Below are 16,500 nucleotides of genomic sequence, written 5' to 3' on the forward strand. Positions count from 1 at the left end.
TCGGAGGTACTTTGGGAACAAAGGGTGTGAGAGAGAGCGTCTGGGCATGTCCAGGCAGAGACAATCAATGAGACGGGCTTTACATTGCTGACTGCACCGTTGGCAATCCTCCTGGGTTAGGGCCAGTAAAGCTTTCCACTTTAAAAAATGGAAGCATAAACAAAAAAACTAAAACATTCCAGAATAGTCTAAATACACAGTACAGTACATAAGGCTTAAGATGAATTCACATTTATTTTTATGCAACATCTTACAAAATCCCGAAAACTAAATTAGACAAATTTGATAGATTGTACCTTCCTTATATCTGTCACACAAACACGCACGCACATACAGGGCTGTGATGATTATGTAATTTTGAGTAACAATGAATTGTCAAGCAAATAGTCACGGTTATTGTCATACATTTTATTTTTGTTTGAAAATGTTTTGAGCTCGTAATGTATCATAATGGATATTTGAAAATGAGCTTTGACACACCTAATGAATACAATACAGCTTGGGTGACACCCGTCTCAAAAGCGAAAGGTTTTGACCCCTTGGAACTTTTGGAAATAAAGCTTCTCCTCCTGACCATGCCATTCTGCTCCTATAATGACCAACTTTATCCCCTTCATGTAAAAATGAAAAACTGCTATTGGGTAAACGATATCCACTTGAAAATAAAGTATAATTATTGTTATAGCAGTTATTTTCCTTAGTTCACGGTTATTGTTAATCATTGTCGGTTACATGATTATACGATTATTGTGCCAGCCCTACACACATACACAGTGTATATAAAGAGCCAAAGCCCAAGGGAGGTAAACCTTCCTGTCCAGCAACTCCAGTGACTAGATCTGAAATCTCCCAGCATGGATGGCATCCTATTTAGAATCTCTCAAACAGCTCACTCCATCTGTCTCCAGGCAGCCAACCTCCCCCATCTGACAACACTGGAGAGAGCAAAATGTAGCACTGCTTTAAGACCCCATTCACTCTCATCCATCACATTCTACAGTATTGATTAAAACAACGTAAGAAAATAATATGGTGAAACAAAGCAATTACAATAGAGGATATTTTGGATATTTGAATTATTTTGAGTTATTGAGGATGCCGGTGCGTAGATAAGAATCGTCTTCCTGGAGCCCCTTTACTGCGTACCCATTATTAAATTGTTACAGTTCTCTGTAATCCAAAATAAAAAGGATTGTTTTCCATCTGTGTTATGTTCTGATATTCACAGCCAAGAATTAAAAGGTGGCAATAAAAGCATGGTGCCAGAGAGAATATTAAAGTCAGTGAGGCAGAGAATTACTTCCCAAGCTTGCACAGAATGCAATGGATTCTGAAAGGTCAAGTCGGAAGAATAAAAGCGATAGAGAACCTAGTCTAGTATTAATTGCAGGTTTCTAGACTGAGAAGCATTGCACCAGAAAACTCCCGAAACAAATAGGCAGTTGGTATGTGATATTGTCCCTGGCAGTTAGGGATAGTGGAAGATACCACACATAAATTAAAATAACTCCAGAAAACACGTCCATTCGGGAAACACCCGAGTCCTGTTGATTCCTAATTGATGGTGGCAATGCTTTAGCCATAGCTTTAATTAATGCTCATTAGTATTTCAAGCACATTGTTGTGCATGGCTTTAGTACTCAGTGAGGTGGAGGGGCCAGAGGTGCAGTGGGGAGATTGGAGAGCTTCAAAGCTCTTCCTAGCAGTTTCTCACTGTGGGGAAATTCTGTGCCCTGTGAAAGTTGACCAACGTTATTGGTCTCTTCTCATTGTCACTATGCATGTAAATACTGTATATGGATATTATACAGTGTACTACTACTGTACATGTACAAATATACATACATTGCATACATATTACGTGCAGATATAGTATGTATAGCATGCATTCATAAAGAAAATACATACATTGTCTTCTTTACATATTGAGAAATGAACATTTGAGTCATTCCAAGCCCACGTCCACACCAAAAAACTCCTGAAAATGTTTTGGGCGTATTATGGATTGGGCTAACAGAGCTGCAGCGTTGGCTGTCAAGAGCTCTGTGTGATTTGCCATCAGCGCTCATTCAGCTGGAGATTGGTGAACTCAGCCAGAGGTTAATGGACTTACTCAAGTTAGTCTGTCTGCCATGAGAGCCACCTCCTCCTAATTGAATAAAAGAGGACTAGCTAGATGTCTCTGGTGTCTGGAATAAAACAATGTACTGTAATGACGCAGTGTTGAACAATGGATAAAATAGCCCTACTGCTGCCTAACACACAGGCAAATGCTGTAACAAAACATTGGGCAGTAACAAAACAACAACACAGCAAAGTGTAATATACTGTGCCATGTCAACTAAATTAATTAGAGTATGCAGGTGCTTGCTCTCCTTGTTGCTGAGTCTGGGGCCAGCTAGGGTAAATCTGATATTTTATGGCCTCTCTGGTCACTGCAGCTCTCATACCAAAAGCTATTCTAATCAAATCAGACTATCCCCAAGAGGATGTGGCTGCTAGATTAAGGTAGATGAGGTATAGAACATACTGTATACAATATGCATTGTTATTGCATCTAAAATACTGTATAAAATATGCATTGTTATTGCATCTAAAATACTGTATAAAATATGAATTGTTATTTTATCATTGTAAAATCTAGTTATGAATTATTGTGTGGCCTACATCAAATCATAGCTGTGTGTTGGAGGCCACACTGAATACATTTATGGAGGCATTCTCATAATGCAGAGGTGGCATTACTGAAGTTTATGTTTGAGATGTGCCATGTACTGTAGTTAACTTGTGCAGGGTAGGACTGACAGGACTGCAGTAATACAGGGATGTCAAATGTTCAGGCTGCTGCACAGACACTATGGAGGCTCTAGTCTAGAGAGGCCCGGTTACATTGTGTTTGAGAAAAAATGTTAACTCTCAAATATGTCATTGTTGCAATAGTTTGTGAGTCGGCAACATATAATCATGCTAAATCATTTTATTATGCGCTAATTTTCCTAATGTGGACAGTTTGTGCTACTACCTCACACTGGCCCAAAGGCCGGCAGATGGTGATGTTGAGTGGTTTCATCTTACCGTCCAAAGGGAATGCATGCAGCTCGTATCCCCCACGGACCGGTTCGTACATAAAACATTCTCCATTCGGGCTGCAAAGGCTTCGTTTTCCTCCTGAACTAGATTTAATGGCGACGAGGCAGGGAAAAGATGAATACATTCTTTATGAAGCAACATTTTCCAACACCATGCTAGAGGGACGAAGGAGGGAGAGGCTATATGGACACACCCGGTGCCCAGATTGCTGACGTATGTCACACAGCGAGAGTAGAGTGGAGACGAACGGATTTGGTTTAGTCAGTGATTTGTCCTGATGAGCCCTTCCCAGCTACCTAGTTACTAGATGTGGCTAGAAACTTCAGTGAGAATTAGACACTTGTCTGTCGAAGTTGGGACTTTCTGTCTCAAACGTTTGCCCCTTATTCTATTTATTTCAGAGTGATATCGATAACAGTGATTCATCAAAAAAAGTGTATGAGCACAGGACAAAAATATAAACGCAACAATTTAAAAGATTTTACTGAATTACAGTTCACATAAGGAAATCAGTCAATTGAAATAGATTGATTATGCCCTAATCTATGAATTTCACATGACTGGACAGGGGTGCAGCCATGTGAGGGCATAGGCCCACCCACTGGGGAGCTAGGCCCAGCCAATCAGAATGAGTTTTTCATCACAAGAGGCCTTTATTACAGACAGAAATACACTATATATACAAAAATGTGTAGACAACCCTCAAATTAGTGGATTCAGCTATTTCAGCCACATCCGTTGCTGACAGGTGTATAAAATCGAGCACAGTCATGCAATCTCCATAGACACACATTGGCAGTAGAATGGCCTTACGGAAGAGCTCAGACTTTCAACGTGGCACCGTGATAGGATGCCACCTTTCCAACAAATCAGTTTGTCACATTTCAGCCCTGCTAGAGCTGCCCCGGTCAACTGTAAGTGCTGTTATTGTGAAGTGGAAACATCTAAGAGCAACAACGACTCAGCCGCTAAGTGGTAGGACACAGAAGCTCACAGAACCGAACCGTCGAGTGCTGATGCGTCTAGCGCATAAAAATTGTCTGTCCTTGGTTGCAACTCTCACTACTGAGTTCCAAACTGCCTCTGGAAGCAACGTCAGCACACAAACTGTTTGTCGAGCTTCATGAAATGGGTTTCCATGGCCGAGCAGCCACACACAAGCCTAAGATCATCATGTGCCAAGCGTCGGCTGGAGTGGTGTAAAGCTCACCACCATTGGAATCTGGAGCAGTGGAAATGCGTTCTCTGGAGTGATTAATCACGCTTCACCATCTGAAAGTCAGACTAATGAATCAGGGTTTGGCTGATGCCAGGAGAACGCTACCTGCCCGAATGCACATTGCCAACTGTAAAGTTTGGTGGATGAGAAATAATGGTCTGGGGCTGTTTTTCATGGTCGGGCTTGGAACCTTAATTCCAGTTCAGAAATCTTAACGCTACTGCATACAATGACATTCTAGACGATTCTGTGCTTCCAAATTTGTGGCAACAGTTTGGCCCTTTCCTGTTTCAGCATGACAATGACCCTGTGCACAAAGCGAGGTCCATACAGAAATGGTTTGTTGAGATCGGTGTGGAACAACTTGACTGGCCTGTACAGAGCCCTGACCTCAACCCTATCAAACACCTTTTGGGTGAACTGGAACGCCGACTGCGTTGGGCCTAGTTGCCCAACATCAGTGCCCGACCTCACTAATGCTCTTGTGGCTGAATGGAAGCAAGTCCCCGCAGCAATGTTCCAACATCTAGGGGAAAGCCTTCCCAGAAGAGGGGAGGCTGTTCCAGCTGCAAAGGGGGACAAACTCCATATTAATGCCCATGATTTTTGGAATGAGATGTTCGACGTGCAGGTGTCCACATACATTTGGTCCTGTAGTGTACTCCTGTGTATGTATATTGGTTATTCATTTGGACACTTTAAAACTGTGTTTTTACATTGGGCTATTTATCCAAATGTATTGTCAACAGGAAGCAGCTACAGCATCATTTTCAATTTAAGTTTTAGGAATACAAATTTAACTTTCAACATTAATTTCCAATGGTATTGTACTTAATCAGGTAAAAACTACTGATTGAGTCCAAACACGTGCTGTGATTTATTTATTTGGGTGATATAGCAGAAATCACCTAAACGGGTTTGCCCTGCCTAGTAGTAGGCTTATAGGTATGGCATGAGATGCATCCCCTACCCAGGTACAAAAGTCCTCCCACCAGAGCACTACAACCACAGAGCTGTAATTATTGATGGTGCTTGCGTGCAGCTGTGAAGGAAAGCACATGTGGTTGAAGCTCACAGAAAAGACAGGAGGTAGCAGGGGGTATAGAGTGGCGAGCTTGGGCAAGGCTGTAACATCAACAAAATCCTCAACATCAAAAGGGCAGATATACTACTGTTTAATGCCATGCAGAGGAACGATTAAGCTGCTGTACTTCTCTATACAATGTTAATGGTGCTAGGTCTCCATCCATGTAGGCTACAAAACCTCATCACACCGTGTGTGGGGGTTCGAGGTGGTTATTGATTACCTTGCTCCATGTTACAGCTGCCAATTAACTTCTCTGCCTTCGCTTGGAGGTTAGATGAATACTGTAGATGTTGTAGTGCGTAATATAAATAGCATCTTACGTCGGTACCATCGCCCCCCGTAGTTCCCTGCTGCTCCGTCTATAGCCCTCCTCCAACACTCTCCTCCACTAGCGCACCACCCCTTCCCCGCTCTATCGCAGCCAATGAGATTCTAAACCATACAGACTGAATAACCCATAAATGGTTTGAAGGAAAAGGGTTGCTTGCATTAGCTGTTTCCTTTCAGTGAAGACTTACCCTTTTAGTTTAGTTTTATTTTTTGGGACCGTTTCTTTTCTCCGACGCTCCCGAAGAGATTTCCACCCACGGCTCGCCTCTGACACGCTGCACACACTGCAGGCTCACGTTCATCCACTCACACGCGCCTTCTTTATCCGATTGTCATTGGGACCACGCGCGCCCAGCACTAGGATCGACTCCTTCAGCTACCGATTTTCTTTATCCACACGAAGACTAAATACTTGCTGCTCTCCTTTCGCTTTATCCTCCTCAACCTAAAACAAGAATGGTCATGGTGAGTAGGGAACAATTTGTTTAGCCTATGCTAAGGCATCTGTCTTATAAGCTATATCTATCTTATTATTTGTCTACATTTAATGAGCTGCTTTGAGTAACCGGCATCATTGCATCTCTGCAGCAGTAGCCGAGCCAGGTGATAGATACACTTCCGTATGGGGTTTGTGTTTGAAACCGTAGTGAGCCTATCCCATTTTTGGGGGGCGCTTTGTTGTTTCTAGATGTGTCGCTCCTGCAGGTGTGTGTGAGAGAGAGAGATTTACAGTTTGACTTGAGTATAGAATACAACTTTATTGTCCATCCAGGATGGACATTTTTCTTTGGCTTTACCTTCTATTAAAACGATCACACACATACATTCTCACATCACACACTTCTAAAAGTCAGACCGTTATATTGCATACACTAAAAACAGAGGACACTGATACATTCATTCACTCACAATGCACTGTTAAAATAGATAGCTATGTGCATATCAGTAGTAGCCTGTGTTAACCCAAGGCTGGCTTAGTTATTTAACAGCCTTTTTCTTTTTTTTTAATAACTGCAACTTAAAATTAGGCTATATAACATTTGTATTTTGAATTTGTTTTAGCAATATGTAATGATATGTTTCATGAATTGCAAAATACATGCGTTTTAACTGGATTCCCCATCCTTATTTGAATAAGATACATGCAACAAATATCAACACATATGAATGTGTACAACTAGCCTAGTGTATATTTGCAGACTTAATCATGCATGCAGTAATAGCTAATTTATATACATAGTGCTGTTCAGGCATCCTATTACCATAGTGCCTGAGGGTGCAATCACTCTTTGTGCTCACTCAAGCAAAGACCTTAGCAGCGATTGATTGCTTTGCTGGTACCAAAAAGCTTTTCTTTGCCAAGCGCTCCTCGCATCTGTGAGGCTACCAGAGTGAATGTGTTAACTTTGTGGAGGAGTGGGCTGGAAAGACAGGCGCAGGAGCCAGTGAGAATGCTGCAGCACACGCTTCCAGAGAGAGGGGAGCTCTGACCTCACAGATGAGGAGGAGACCGGGGAGGGGGCTGCAGCCCAGAGCTCACGTTGAAGCCTTTTACATTCTCACCCAGCCGCTCTGGAAGAAGGGCATGCCTGCTTTCACAAGACGCCTACTGTCTGACCATCACAGAGAGAGAAAGCAAGAGACAGAGCTCCAAGTGAGGGGGAAATTTGCTCAGGCGCTGGGGAGAGAAAACAGCTGCCGGCTCACAAATGGAGTGGAATGGGTTTAAAATGGTAAGGAGGCTGCAGCCTGCCAGCTGCTTGTTGTGTCCTTGCATCCATCCGACAGCCTGCAGCAGTAGCACCATGCCTCACTCAGTGTGCCTTCCTTCCCTAACAGTTAACGGGGTGTTATTCATCCAGTTTTGGGAGAAGGCGATGGGTATAGTCATTGCTATGAGAGGAAAAGCATGGAGGCGAGGGGCAGTGGAGAGGTTTCGGGGATCGACACCCATTTTACGACCATGAAGTGGTGCGTGAATCTCCTGTCCTCCCCGTAGGTTTGCACAATCGTAAACTATTCATGTTACCTGTGCAGAGCAAACGTAAAGTACATTGTTTTATCTGATATTTTGCCTGCATGATATTGTTCATGATGTTGTTCATTGTAAATAGTTGATGGTACTTTTGTAGGTTTGGTATATTCATGTTTTATAGTGCACATTTTGGTAGGTTTTATTTTTGTAATGTTTGACAGTGTATGTACTGTAGGCCTACGGTTGTGAATAGCATTTGTGAATGTGTAGTGTATCAGAGGGAGATAGGTTTATGTAGAAATAGAGAGAGTGTGTGTGTGTGTGTGTGTGTGTGTGTGTGTGTGTGAGATGCATGCCTGCATTGGTGTACATTTCCCCTCACTTAGACAGGTTTTTAAAGAATCGCCTGTGCCTCCTCTGCTTCTGCCTCTGACGCTGCTGGTAGGTCTTGTCTGTGCTGCATGGTGGATGTTTGTGCATCCATTGTTGACTAAGTGCTCAGAGTCACTTCCTCCCCGGGCTGTCCTCCGGCTGGTGGGAGGCAGTGCCTGCCAGGGACTCAGTTTAACTCTGATCCATCCACAACAACAACATACAGCCAAGTGGCAGGGCTGACTTAACAAATCAACAAACACATATTTTTGTAAAACCTTTCTGCATTCACAGAGGCTGTTTTCCCTGACTTCTACATTTCCATAGACATATCAAACATTATTTTACTGTATGCTGTTAATAATAAGCTGAATAAAATGTTCAAATGGCATTATACTGCTTTTAAAATGTTGTCCCTGTCACAAAAGGAATTTGCCAGCTTCCATATTAGCATCTTGAATGTGGGAAGCATTATTCATTTTTCGAAGTGAATATTTGATCGTTTGTGTGTGGGCTTTTCCGTGCAATCAAAATGCTAATTGAAAAGAAAGCAATTCCCAACCATGGTGACACCGATAGCACCCTGTCTCCCTGACTGCTCTCTGTAGCGTAGTGATGGAGGGGTTTGCCAGTAACTCCGTGCTAAAGAAGGGAGGCAGGGACATTGGGAGTGATAGAAGGAAGGAGAGAGAGGGGGGGGGGGGTATCTAACGCTAGTGTTTACGGTGTGGAACTGAGCGTGCTCCTCATCGAGCAGCACCCTGCTGTCTGTCAGTGGGGCTCAAACACTGGGCAGTGTCACCACACTTCTACTGCCCTCCATTAGAGTTACAACACTCAGGGTGCAATCTTTACTATCCAGGTTACATATCAATGCTAATAAGTAGAGATACTCAGATTAATATAAAGTAGGGTTTTGTGAGCAGCTGGATGGTATGCCACAGACTGGTGTGGGTAGAGGAGGGGGCTGCTGACCTCAGTGGGAGAACTGGGGGTGAGTAAAGAGCTGTGGATGGTGTGGTTCAGAAGGTGGGAGAGTTTGCACTTGACGGTGCTAACACGCATAACTGTGGAGTGTCAACGGGGCTCTCAGATTCTCACAGTTGGACAGGGAGTGAGAGAGGGTAAAGAGACGAATAAGAATCATATTTTATAAGATCAGGTTGTGTTCTCTTTGCTTAGGCGAGCATTATTGTGAAGAGAAGTCATTCTAAAACGGACCAGTATTGCCTCAAGCAGCGATAGGATATTTATTTATACCTGAATCAAGTAATGGTGAAGGAGGTATAAGTACGGGTGTAAGAACAGTATTAAAGCTATTAGAGGTTCTGCCGAACAACCGTGGTGGTGGTTTGTGGTGATTAAATTAGCTTGCTCCGCCTTAGATTCTGTGCCCTTGAGAGTAGTGCTCTTGAGAATAGTGTACTCAAATCAAACATGTAAAGGTAAAGTTCAGCTTGCTGAGTGCTGTTTCCATCCATCCAATCAGGTATGAAATATCGTGGTTACATTTTTAGACATGTAACAACGGGATGTATTTGAAAGGATTACATGATAGTTGCATGGTAAACAGTAACATATTGGCTGCAATATAATACTGAATAGGAAATAAACTGCTAAAACATTGTTTTTTTGTCATGGATGTCTTGTAGTTAATGTATCGTATCCTATGCTGTGCAGATGCAGTTTGTCATAGAGTGTCCAGATGTAGATAGACAAATGAGAGCCGGATTAACTAGTAGACAAATTAAGAGAGGAGTGAGGCTGACTAAAATGGACAGTGGAATACTTTGCCATTACTCAACAGGGAAGTTTACTTCTACCCATCTGTAATCAGTGCATAATATCAATATTCAGTACTATCCCTGTCATAGAGGCATCTAACCATTAATTACAGCTATATAACTGACCACATGCCTCGCCCTTAGTTCTGAATCAATCTGTAGATCCGTTGAATAGCCAGATGTGGACAAATAAACACCCCGCAGCTCTCCAATGTTTTGTGTGAGATGGGATCGTGTTGTTTCTGTTGACATGCTACCGTGCCTAAGAGAGGACTTGGACTGAGTCTCCAGTCCCTGAGAAGCATGGGTAATTATTCACATGCAACTCCCAGCAGAAATGCCACATGGTCATGTTGGTGTCCTCTCAATCATCTATCTCCTGCCTGCTTCCAGTCAGGCATAGTCACTAACATGGCAGTATCTTAATCAAAGTGGTGATTTGTTAAATAATTGCATGTTTTGATTATTTATGCCCTGAAGAGGGATCTATAGTAATTCATTTGGATTGAGATTTAAAGCAGGATGATAAATCACATATAGTAGAACATTTTCTTTGTAAAATAGATTCACATTTTAATTTCAAACTTATGCCATAAATGTCTCTCGTTTATAATTGATTCAAAAAAAGCTTTTTGTTTTATTGATAACACTATGCATTTGCATGAATTGGAAAGCAAGGAAATTATAACAGTTGAATCCCATAAGCATTAATAATAATAATAAAATGTTTTGGTGTTATCAATATTACTAATGTAAGCAAGAAAAACACTCATTTTCCACATAACTTAGCCTATACTCAGACAAAAACAGTAAGGACTAATGAGCTAATGCCCATTTGAATAAGCCACTCTGAACCATTGTCTCAAATATATGACTTTGTTATTAAATATTCCTTTTGTGTGAAGACTAAACATACATGAATATTAACAAAACGGTTTAGTTAAAAATGTAATAGGCTTCCACAGTGATATTTTATTTATTTATTTAAATATCCCCTTTAGAAAGGAGAGATGAAGGAATTCAGCTGTGAGGGGGAACTGACTTCACAAATACAAGCCTAATTCCTTTGGCGGAAATTGAAAGTACCACAGACAGACAATAATCAGCTACAAATTGTTAGCGCAAACAACCCGGTAGCAAACACAGGGTCATGCTCTTGTTGTTTGTTGCTCCTGCTTTTCTGAGTAAATATACTAAAGGAAAGTAAGGAAATAGATAGATATTAATATATCCTCTCTATCTCTGTTCATTGGGGTGGCAGGGTAGCCTAGTGGTTAGAGCTTTGGACTAGTAACCGAAAGGTTGCAAGTTCATATCCCCGAGCTGACATGGTACAAATCTGTTGTTCTGCCCCTGAACAGGCACAACCCACTGTTCCTAGGCTGTCATTGAAAATAAGAATTTGTTCTTAACTGACTTGCCTAGTTAAATAAAGGTAAAAAAATTCAAAGACTGACTTCCATATTTCTACTCTTCTCTTTCTTCATCCTCCTCTGTATTCCGTGCGTTTTGGTATTCATACATACTTTTGGATTTGAGTGGCAGTTACTCCTGAGACTGTGCCCAAACCTCACACCCCTCTGATCTACATTTTGCATCCCAGGAAAAGGAGAAAAGAAAGCAGCAGCAGGCTTGGTATCGTTAGCAGTTGCTCCGGCTCGTTGTTCAACGTTGCCAAGTAAAGTGGCCAGTTACTGTGATGATAAAGGACGTTTCAAGGTCATCCCTCCAACAGGGGATTTTTTTCACAGCCTGGAAGGCATCAAACATTTATATTTCTGTTGCCGGATGAATTACACATTTAACATGCAACATAACAACATGCAACAAAATGGCACTGCTGGTTCGATTACAAACAAACACATTAGGCCTATCGCTTCCCTACATCGTTACACAAAGTCTGCACCATCAAATCCTAGTACTGTAAATATAAACAGGGAAATATTCTGTTTCTACTTGCTGTAGGTCAAGAGAAAGAAAGGGGAGGAGGATTAAGAATGAGATAGAAGGAGGAAGGAAGTATATTTCCTAGTCAGATCTACCCACAGACCCGTAGTGGACAGGGTACCCACAGGAAAGGGGTCAGGGTGGTGGAGCTGACAGAAGCTTCCTCAATCCCTATTGAGAACATAAAAGCGTTACTGCCTAAAAGTCTATGGTTCATACCTTTATTTTTCTATCGCTGTCAAAAGCAGAGGCAAGCATGAGGGCGATGAGATTTGATCACTAGGTCGTTCCACCTCAAAAAGCACAAGAAAGAGGATTTCAACACCCACCATCTCAGATTGTTCTAAAATCGTTTCTGTAGTTCATAACAGATACAATTAGTATTCCTGAAACATCATTTTATTGAATTTGAGAAATTAAACTAATTGAATCCCCCCCAAAATAAAAATAAATACATATTTGAATCCTATAAATTAGAATGTCCAATTTGGGTGCAATCAATTAGCTTAATTTATCTGAGATGAAATAAAATGCCAACAAAATAATGTTTCAGGAATGCCAAGCACACCTGTTTCTAACTACATACACAATTTCAGAACAATCTGAGATGGTGAGTGTCATGGCTATCTGAAATGACATGAAACAATTCCACTGCCATCAGAGGTTTTCTCATCTGGGAAAGGGCTTCATCCTGTCAATGCCTATACCAGTGTTTCCCAAACTCTATTCTGGGGACCCCAAGGTGTGCAAGTTTTTGTTTTTGCCCTAGAACTACACAGCCGAGTCAAAGAATCAAAGCTTGATGATTAGTTCATTATTTGAATCAGCTGTGTAGTGCTAGGGCAAAAACTCAAATGTGCACCCCTTGGGGTCCCCAGGACCAAGTTTGAAAAACGCTGGCCTATTCCCTTCATATCAACTGTAAAACGTTCTCCTCAAACTAGATGGAAAGATGAATTTCACTACAGATATCTATCAAGACAGATAAACATTTGAAGCAATTAACATTACTATCAAGTTGGGATCCAGAGAGATAGATGTGTACAATCTGCTATCTTCCAAATACATGTCTCCCCGGCATGCTATTGATATAAAACTCCATTCCAGAATTTTCCATGGAAATAGCCCTATATTTTCTGGCACATACTATATGAACATAGATAGTCTCCTGTGGGCATTTTCAATTACACTGTACCACGGCAGAAGGAGATTAATCTTCTATTTTGAATGCATGCCACATTTTATGGTTTAGTTGATATGCTGGAGGGGTAATCTTAGCTGTGAGTATACATTTAGGCTTTGTCTTCTCACTGCAGCAGAAGCTAAATTTGAGTAGATTTTTTGTTTGTTTCCAATTTTCTAATGACCTAATATGCTCCAAGTTAGTATATTATATCACAAAAAAATTGAGGATTAGTTTCACAGATGCACTTTTTTTTATATGAATATTCTCATAATAGAGCTTGTATAGTATGATTAGTACCAGTACAATTAAATGTACTGCACATGGATAGATATAACAATGGATGCTAATACAGAACATACTGCACATGGATAGATATAACAATGGATGCTAATACAGAACATACTGTACATGGATAGATATAACAATGGATGCTAATACAGAACATACTGTACATGGATAGATATAACAATGGATGCTAATACAGAACATACTGTACATGGATAGATATAACAATGGATGCTAATACAGAACATACTGTACATGGATAGATATAACAATGGATGCTAATACAGAACATACTGTACATGGATAGATATAACAATGGATGCTAATACAGAACATACTGTACATGGATAGATATAACAATGGATGCTAATACAGAACATACTGTACATGGATAGATATAACAATGGATGCTAATACAGAACATACTGTACATGGATAGATATAACAATGGATGCTAATACAGAACATACTGTACATGGATAGATATAACAATGGATGCTAATACAGAACATACTGTACATGGATAGATATAACAATGGATGCTAATACAGAACATACTGCACATGGATAGATATAACAATGGATGCTAATACAGAACATACTGTACATGGATAGATATAACAATGGATGCTAATACAGAACATACTGCACATGGATAGATATAACAATGGATGCTAATACAGAACATACTGTACATGGATAGATATAACAATGGATGCTAATACAGAACATACTGCACATGGATAGATATAACAATGGATGCTAATACAGAACATACTGTACATTAAACTGTCATACAAGGACATTATATGTAATGAATCTGTCTCTCCTGCTCTTCTCAAATAATGTATTAACTGTCTCCGTCCAGGTGCTTGCTTTTCTGTATTTTCCGTCGTTTTATTGACTTAAGATAGCTGCAAGACGAAAGGACAACCTGTCATCTATTTGATTATATGAGCTGAGGTTCAGATTCTAATCAATAACCAGATTAGCTCCTAGCAATGTACTGTCATCATGGGCCTTGGAATGAAGCCCTGTGCAACGGCTGGTGTCTGTGTGATTTAGCTTCCTGTGTGGGCTGCAAGGCCCCTGACTGTCAGGAGAAGGCAGGCACACATTCTGGTCATTGGAGACACACAAGCAGGCAGGCAGGCAGGCAGCCTGGGAAGCAGCTGATGGGGCAGCAGAGATCATAGGCAGTGATTAGATTAGGAGGAGCCTTACTGAGGCCCAGCCAGAGCAGAGCAGAGCGTGTGTGCGTGTGTGCGTGTGTGCGTGTGTGTGCGTGTGTGTGTGTGTGTGTGTGTGTGTGTGTGTGTGTGTGTGTGTGTGTGTGTGTGTGTGCGCGCAGGGAGCCTGGGACTCTTCCTCTCCCTCTCTGTCTTATAGGCAGGCAGACAAGGCTTTGCCCTAATGCAGCTTAGTTTCTGGTCTTTTACCTACAGGCTATTTGTACATCTATACCTGTTTTACCCAAGCAAATATGACTCATCCTAGCTTCAAATTAGCATTAATTAAAAGTAGAATCAGGGGATGGTGTTTAGGCATGTGCAAAGGTTTGATGAACTAGAATCCAAAGTACATTAGTTCATTCTAATTTGAACAAAAAAATGTAAATATTTAATTACAACTAGGCTGGGGATTTTACATATAATTTCTATTTTAGACATTACGAACAAGGAGAGGAGCTTATTGTTGGTCAGGAACATTGATGCCTGCACAGGTGCAGTGATCTGACACCTGGTGTTGATGCAGTGGAACCATGGCTTCTACACTGGCTAAAAACAACCTCAAGATGGTAATGAGCTTTCACTTAAAATACGAACTAATATAAACCAAGGCTGCATTGTACTGTAGTCACCTTCATTCAGAAGTATCCCACTTGTGTAGATGAGGGTCCAGTCATGTAGTAGTGATAGAGTGGCGCGGGTGCGTGCATAGTGAGGGGTGACAGTGTATTGACCCTGTCGTTGGGAATCAGCCTTAGGACTGGGGTTAGCAGACATGGGGGGTATTGTTCTCTCTCTCTCTCTCTCCTTTAGTTAAACTGTATTAAATGAAATAATGTAATCTGTCATGAAGACTTAATAACCTATTAAGGGAACATTAATATCCCACATGAGCGGTGTGATTAGACCTATGCACATGTAGTATTGATGTTTTGTCAGTGATGAGGCTGTGAGGCTCTCTGAGTGGACCACTGTGTTCAGAGTTCAGTCTCAGCTGGCCTTTTGCAGCCTGTGGATATCACAGCTCCTCTCCCCATGCTGGCTCATGGACAGGACCCCCAGAGGCCCCTTGGCCCAGGGCTGGGGCCGAACATGTACGTCTAGGGTACAGGGTACGGCCAAGCTGCCAGGCAGGTGGCCAGGAGTTCTCACACCACTTCAGGGGAGGGGAGGATGGCACAGGTCAGTGGAGCCACACAAATTGAAGTGTCATCTCAGAATCAAGATGCTCACCAATTTTCTGCTTCCATGCATTGGTGCAGAGTTGGGATTTAGCCAATGTACAAATGGTTTGAGTCCACCTAGGGTTTGGCAGTGGCAGGAAACTGGTCACTGTCCGTGGGCTGCTTATTCTCTAGACTAAGGCAGTTTACAACTCCAATGCCACGAAAACAAATCAGGAAAAAGCTCACTGCAGAGAAGCTAGATTACATTTTGATTGAATTCAGGCCTAATTATAATTCAGTTGTGTAGGAAAAAGTTTCAGCCTCTCCCAATGTTTCCCTTCTAGTGGTTATTAAGTGGTCTTTTGTTTGCAATTTGAACTTTCCTGAAAGTAGTCTGGCGGACGTTTACTTGTGCTTTAGTGTTTGCTTTTTTAAAAGATAAGTTGTTTTTCCAATTACCATCAGAGCTGGGAAGAAGGAGAGGGTGATTTAAGATGCTAGCAGAAAGCTTTAACAGCCAGTGAGTTAGAGTGAGAAATCCATTTGATGCACATGGTGCTTTCAGAAGTGGAGAGTAACACTGACAGACTTAGCTGTCGGATCTGAGATTTAGCCCATGGTCAAAGAATGTCAGGCTAGGACCTTCTAGAAGCAGACCTTGGATGCATTTCATATTTATTGTATAACCAGTGTATATTTTAAGTTTGTTTTGAGGATACATTCTGAGATTTAAATAAGTGTCTACAGTTGGACAATATAATAAAGAATTGATGAAATTGAAACAATGTAAGACTGATGTCTCCAAGGTAGTCTGAGATTAGACTAGATGT

The 16,500-nt window shown here is 41.4% G+C and overlaps 1 protein-coding gene across 8 annotated transcripts in view; it reads left to right on the plus strand.

The window, feature by feature from the left end:
* The window catches only part of LOC110524427 (ELAV like RNA binding protein 4), a 68,647-nt gene that overhangs the window by 12,580 nt on the left and 39,567 nt on the right, over positions 1-16,500 (plus strand). Inside the window, exon 1 of one of the 8 annotated variants that reach the window (XM_090235715.1) lies at positions 5,771-6,191. The exons of 4 other annotated variants lie outside the window; for them this stretch is intronic. In XM_090235715.1, coding sequence (XP_090091841.1) covers positions 6,183-6,191 — 9 coding nt within the window. In that variant the 5' untranslated portion in view covers positions 5,771-6,182. Of the gene's footprint in view, positions 1-5,770; positions 6,192-7,187; positions 7,460-16,500 lie in introns of those variants that run through there. 3 more of the 8 variants (XM_090235712.1, XM_090235714.1, XM_090235711.1) reach the window with 3 other exon arrangements.

This window comes from Oncorhynchus mykiss, chromosome 5 (genome assembly GCF_057628025.1).
Source record: "Oncorhynchus mykiss isolate SJ-2025 chromosome 5, ASM5762802v1, whole genome shotgun sequence".
NCBI lineage: Eukaryota > Metazoa > Chordata > Actinopteri > Salmoniformes > Salmonidae > Oncorhynchus > Oncorhynchus mykiss.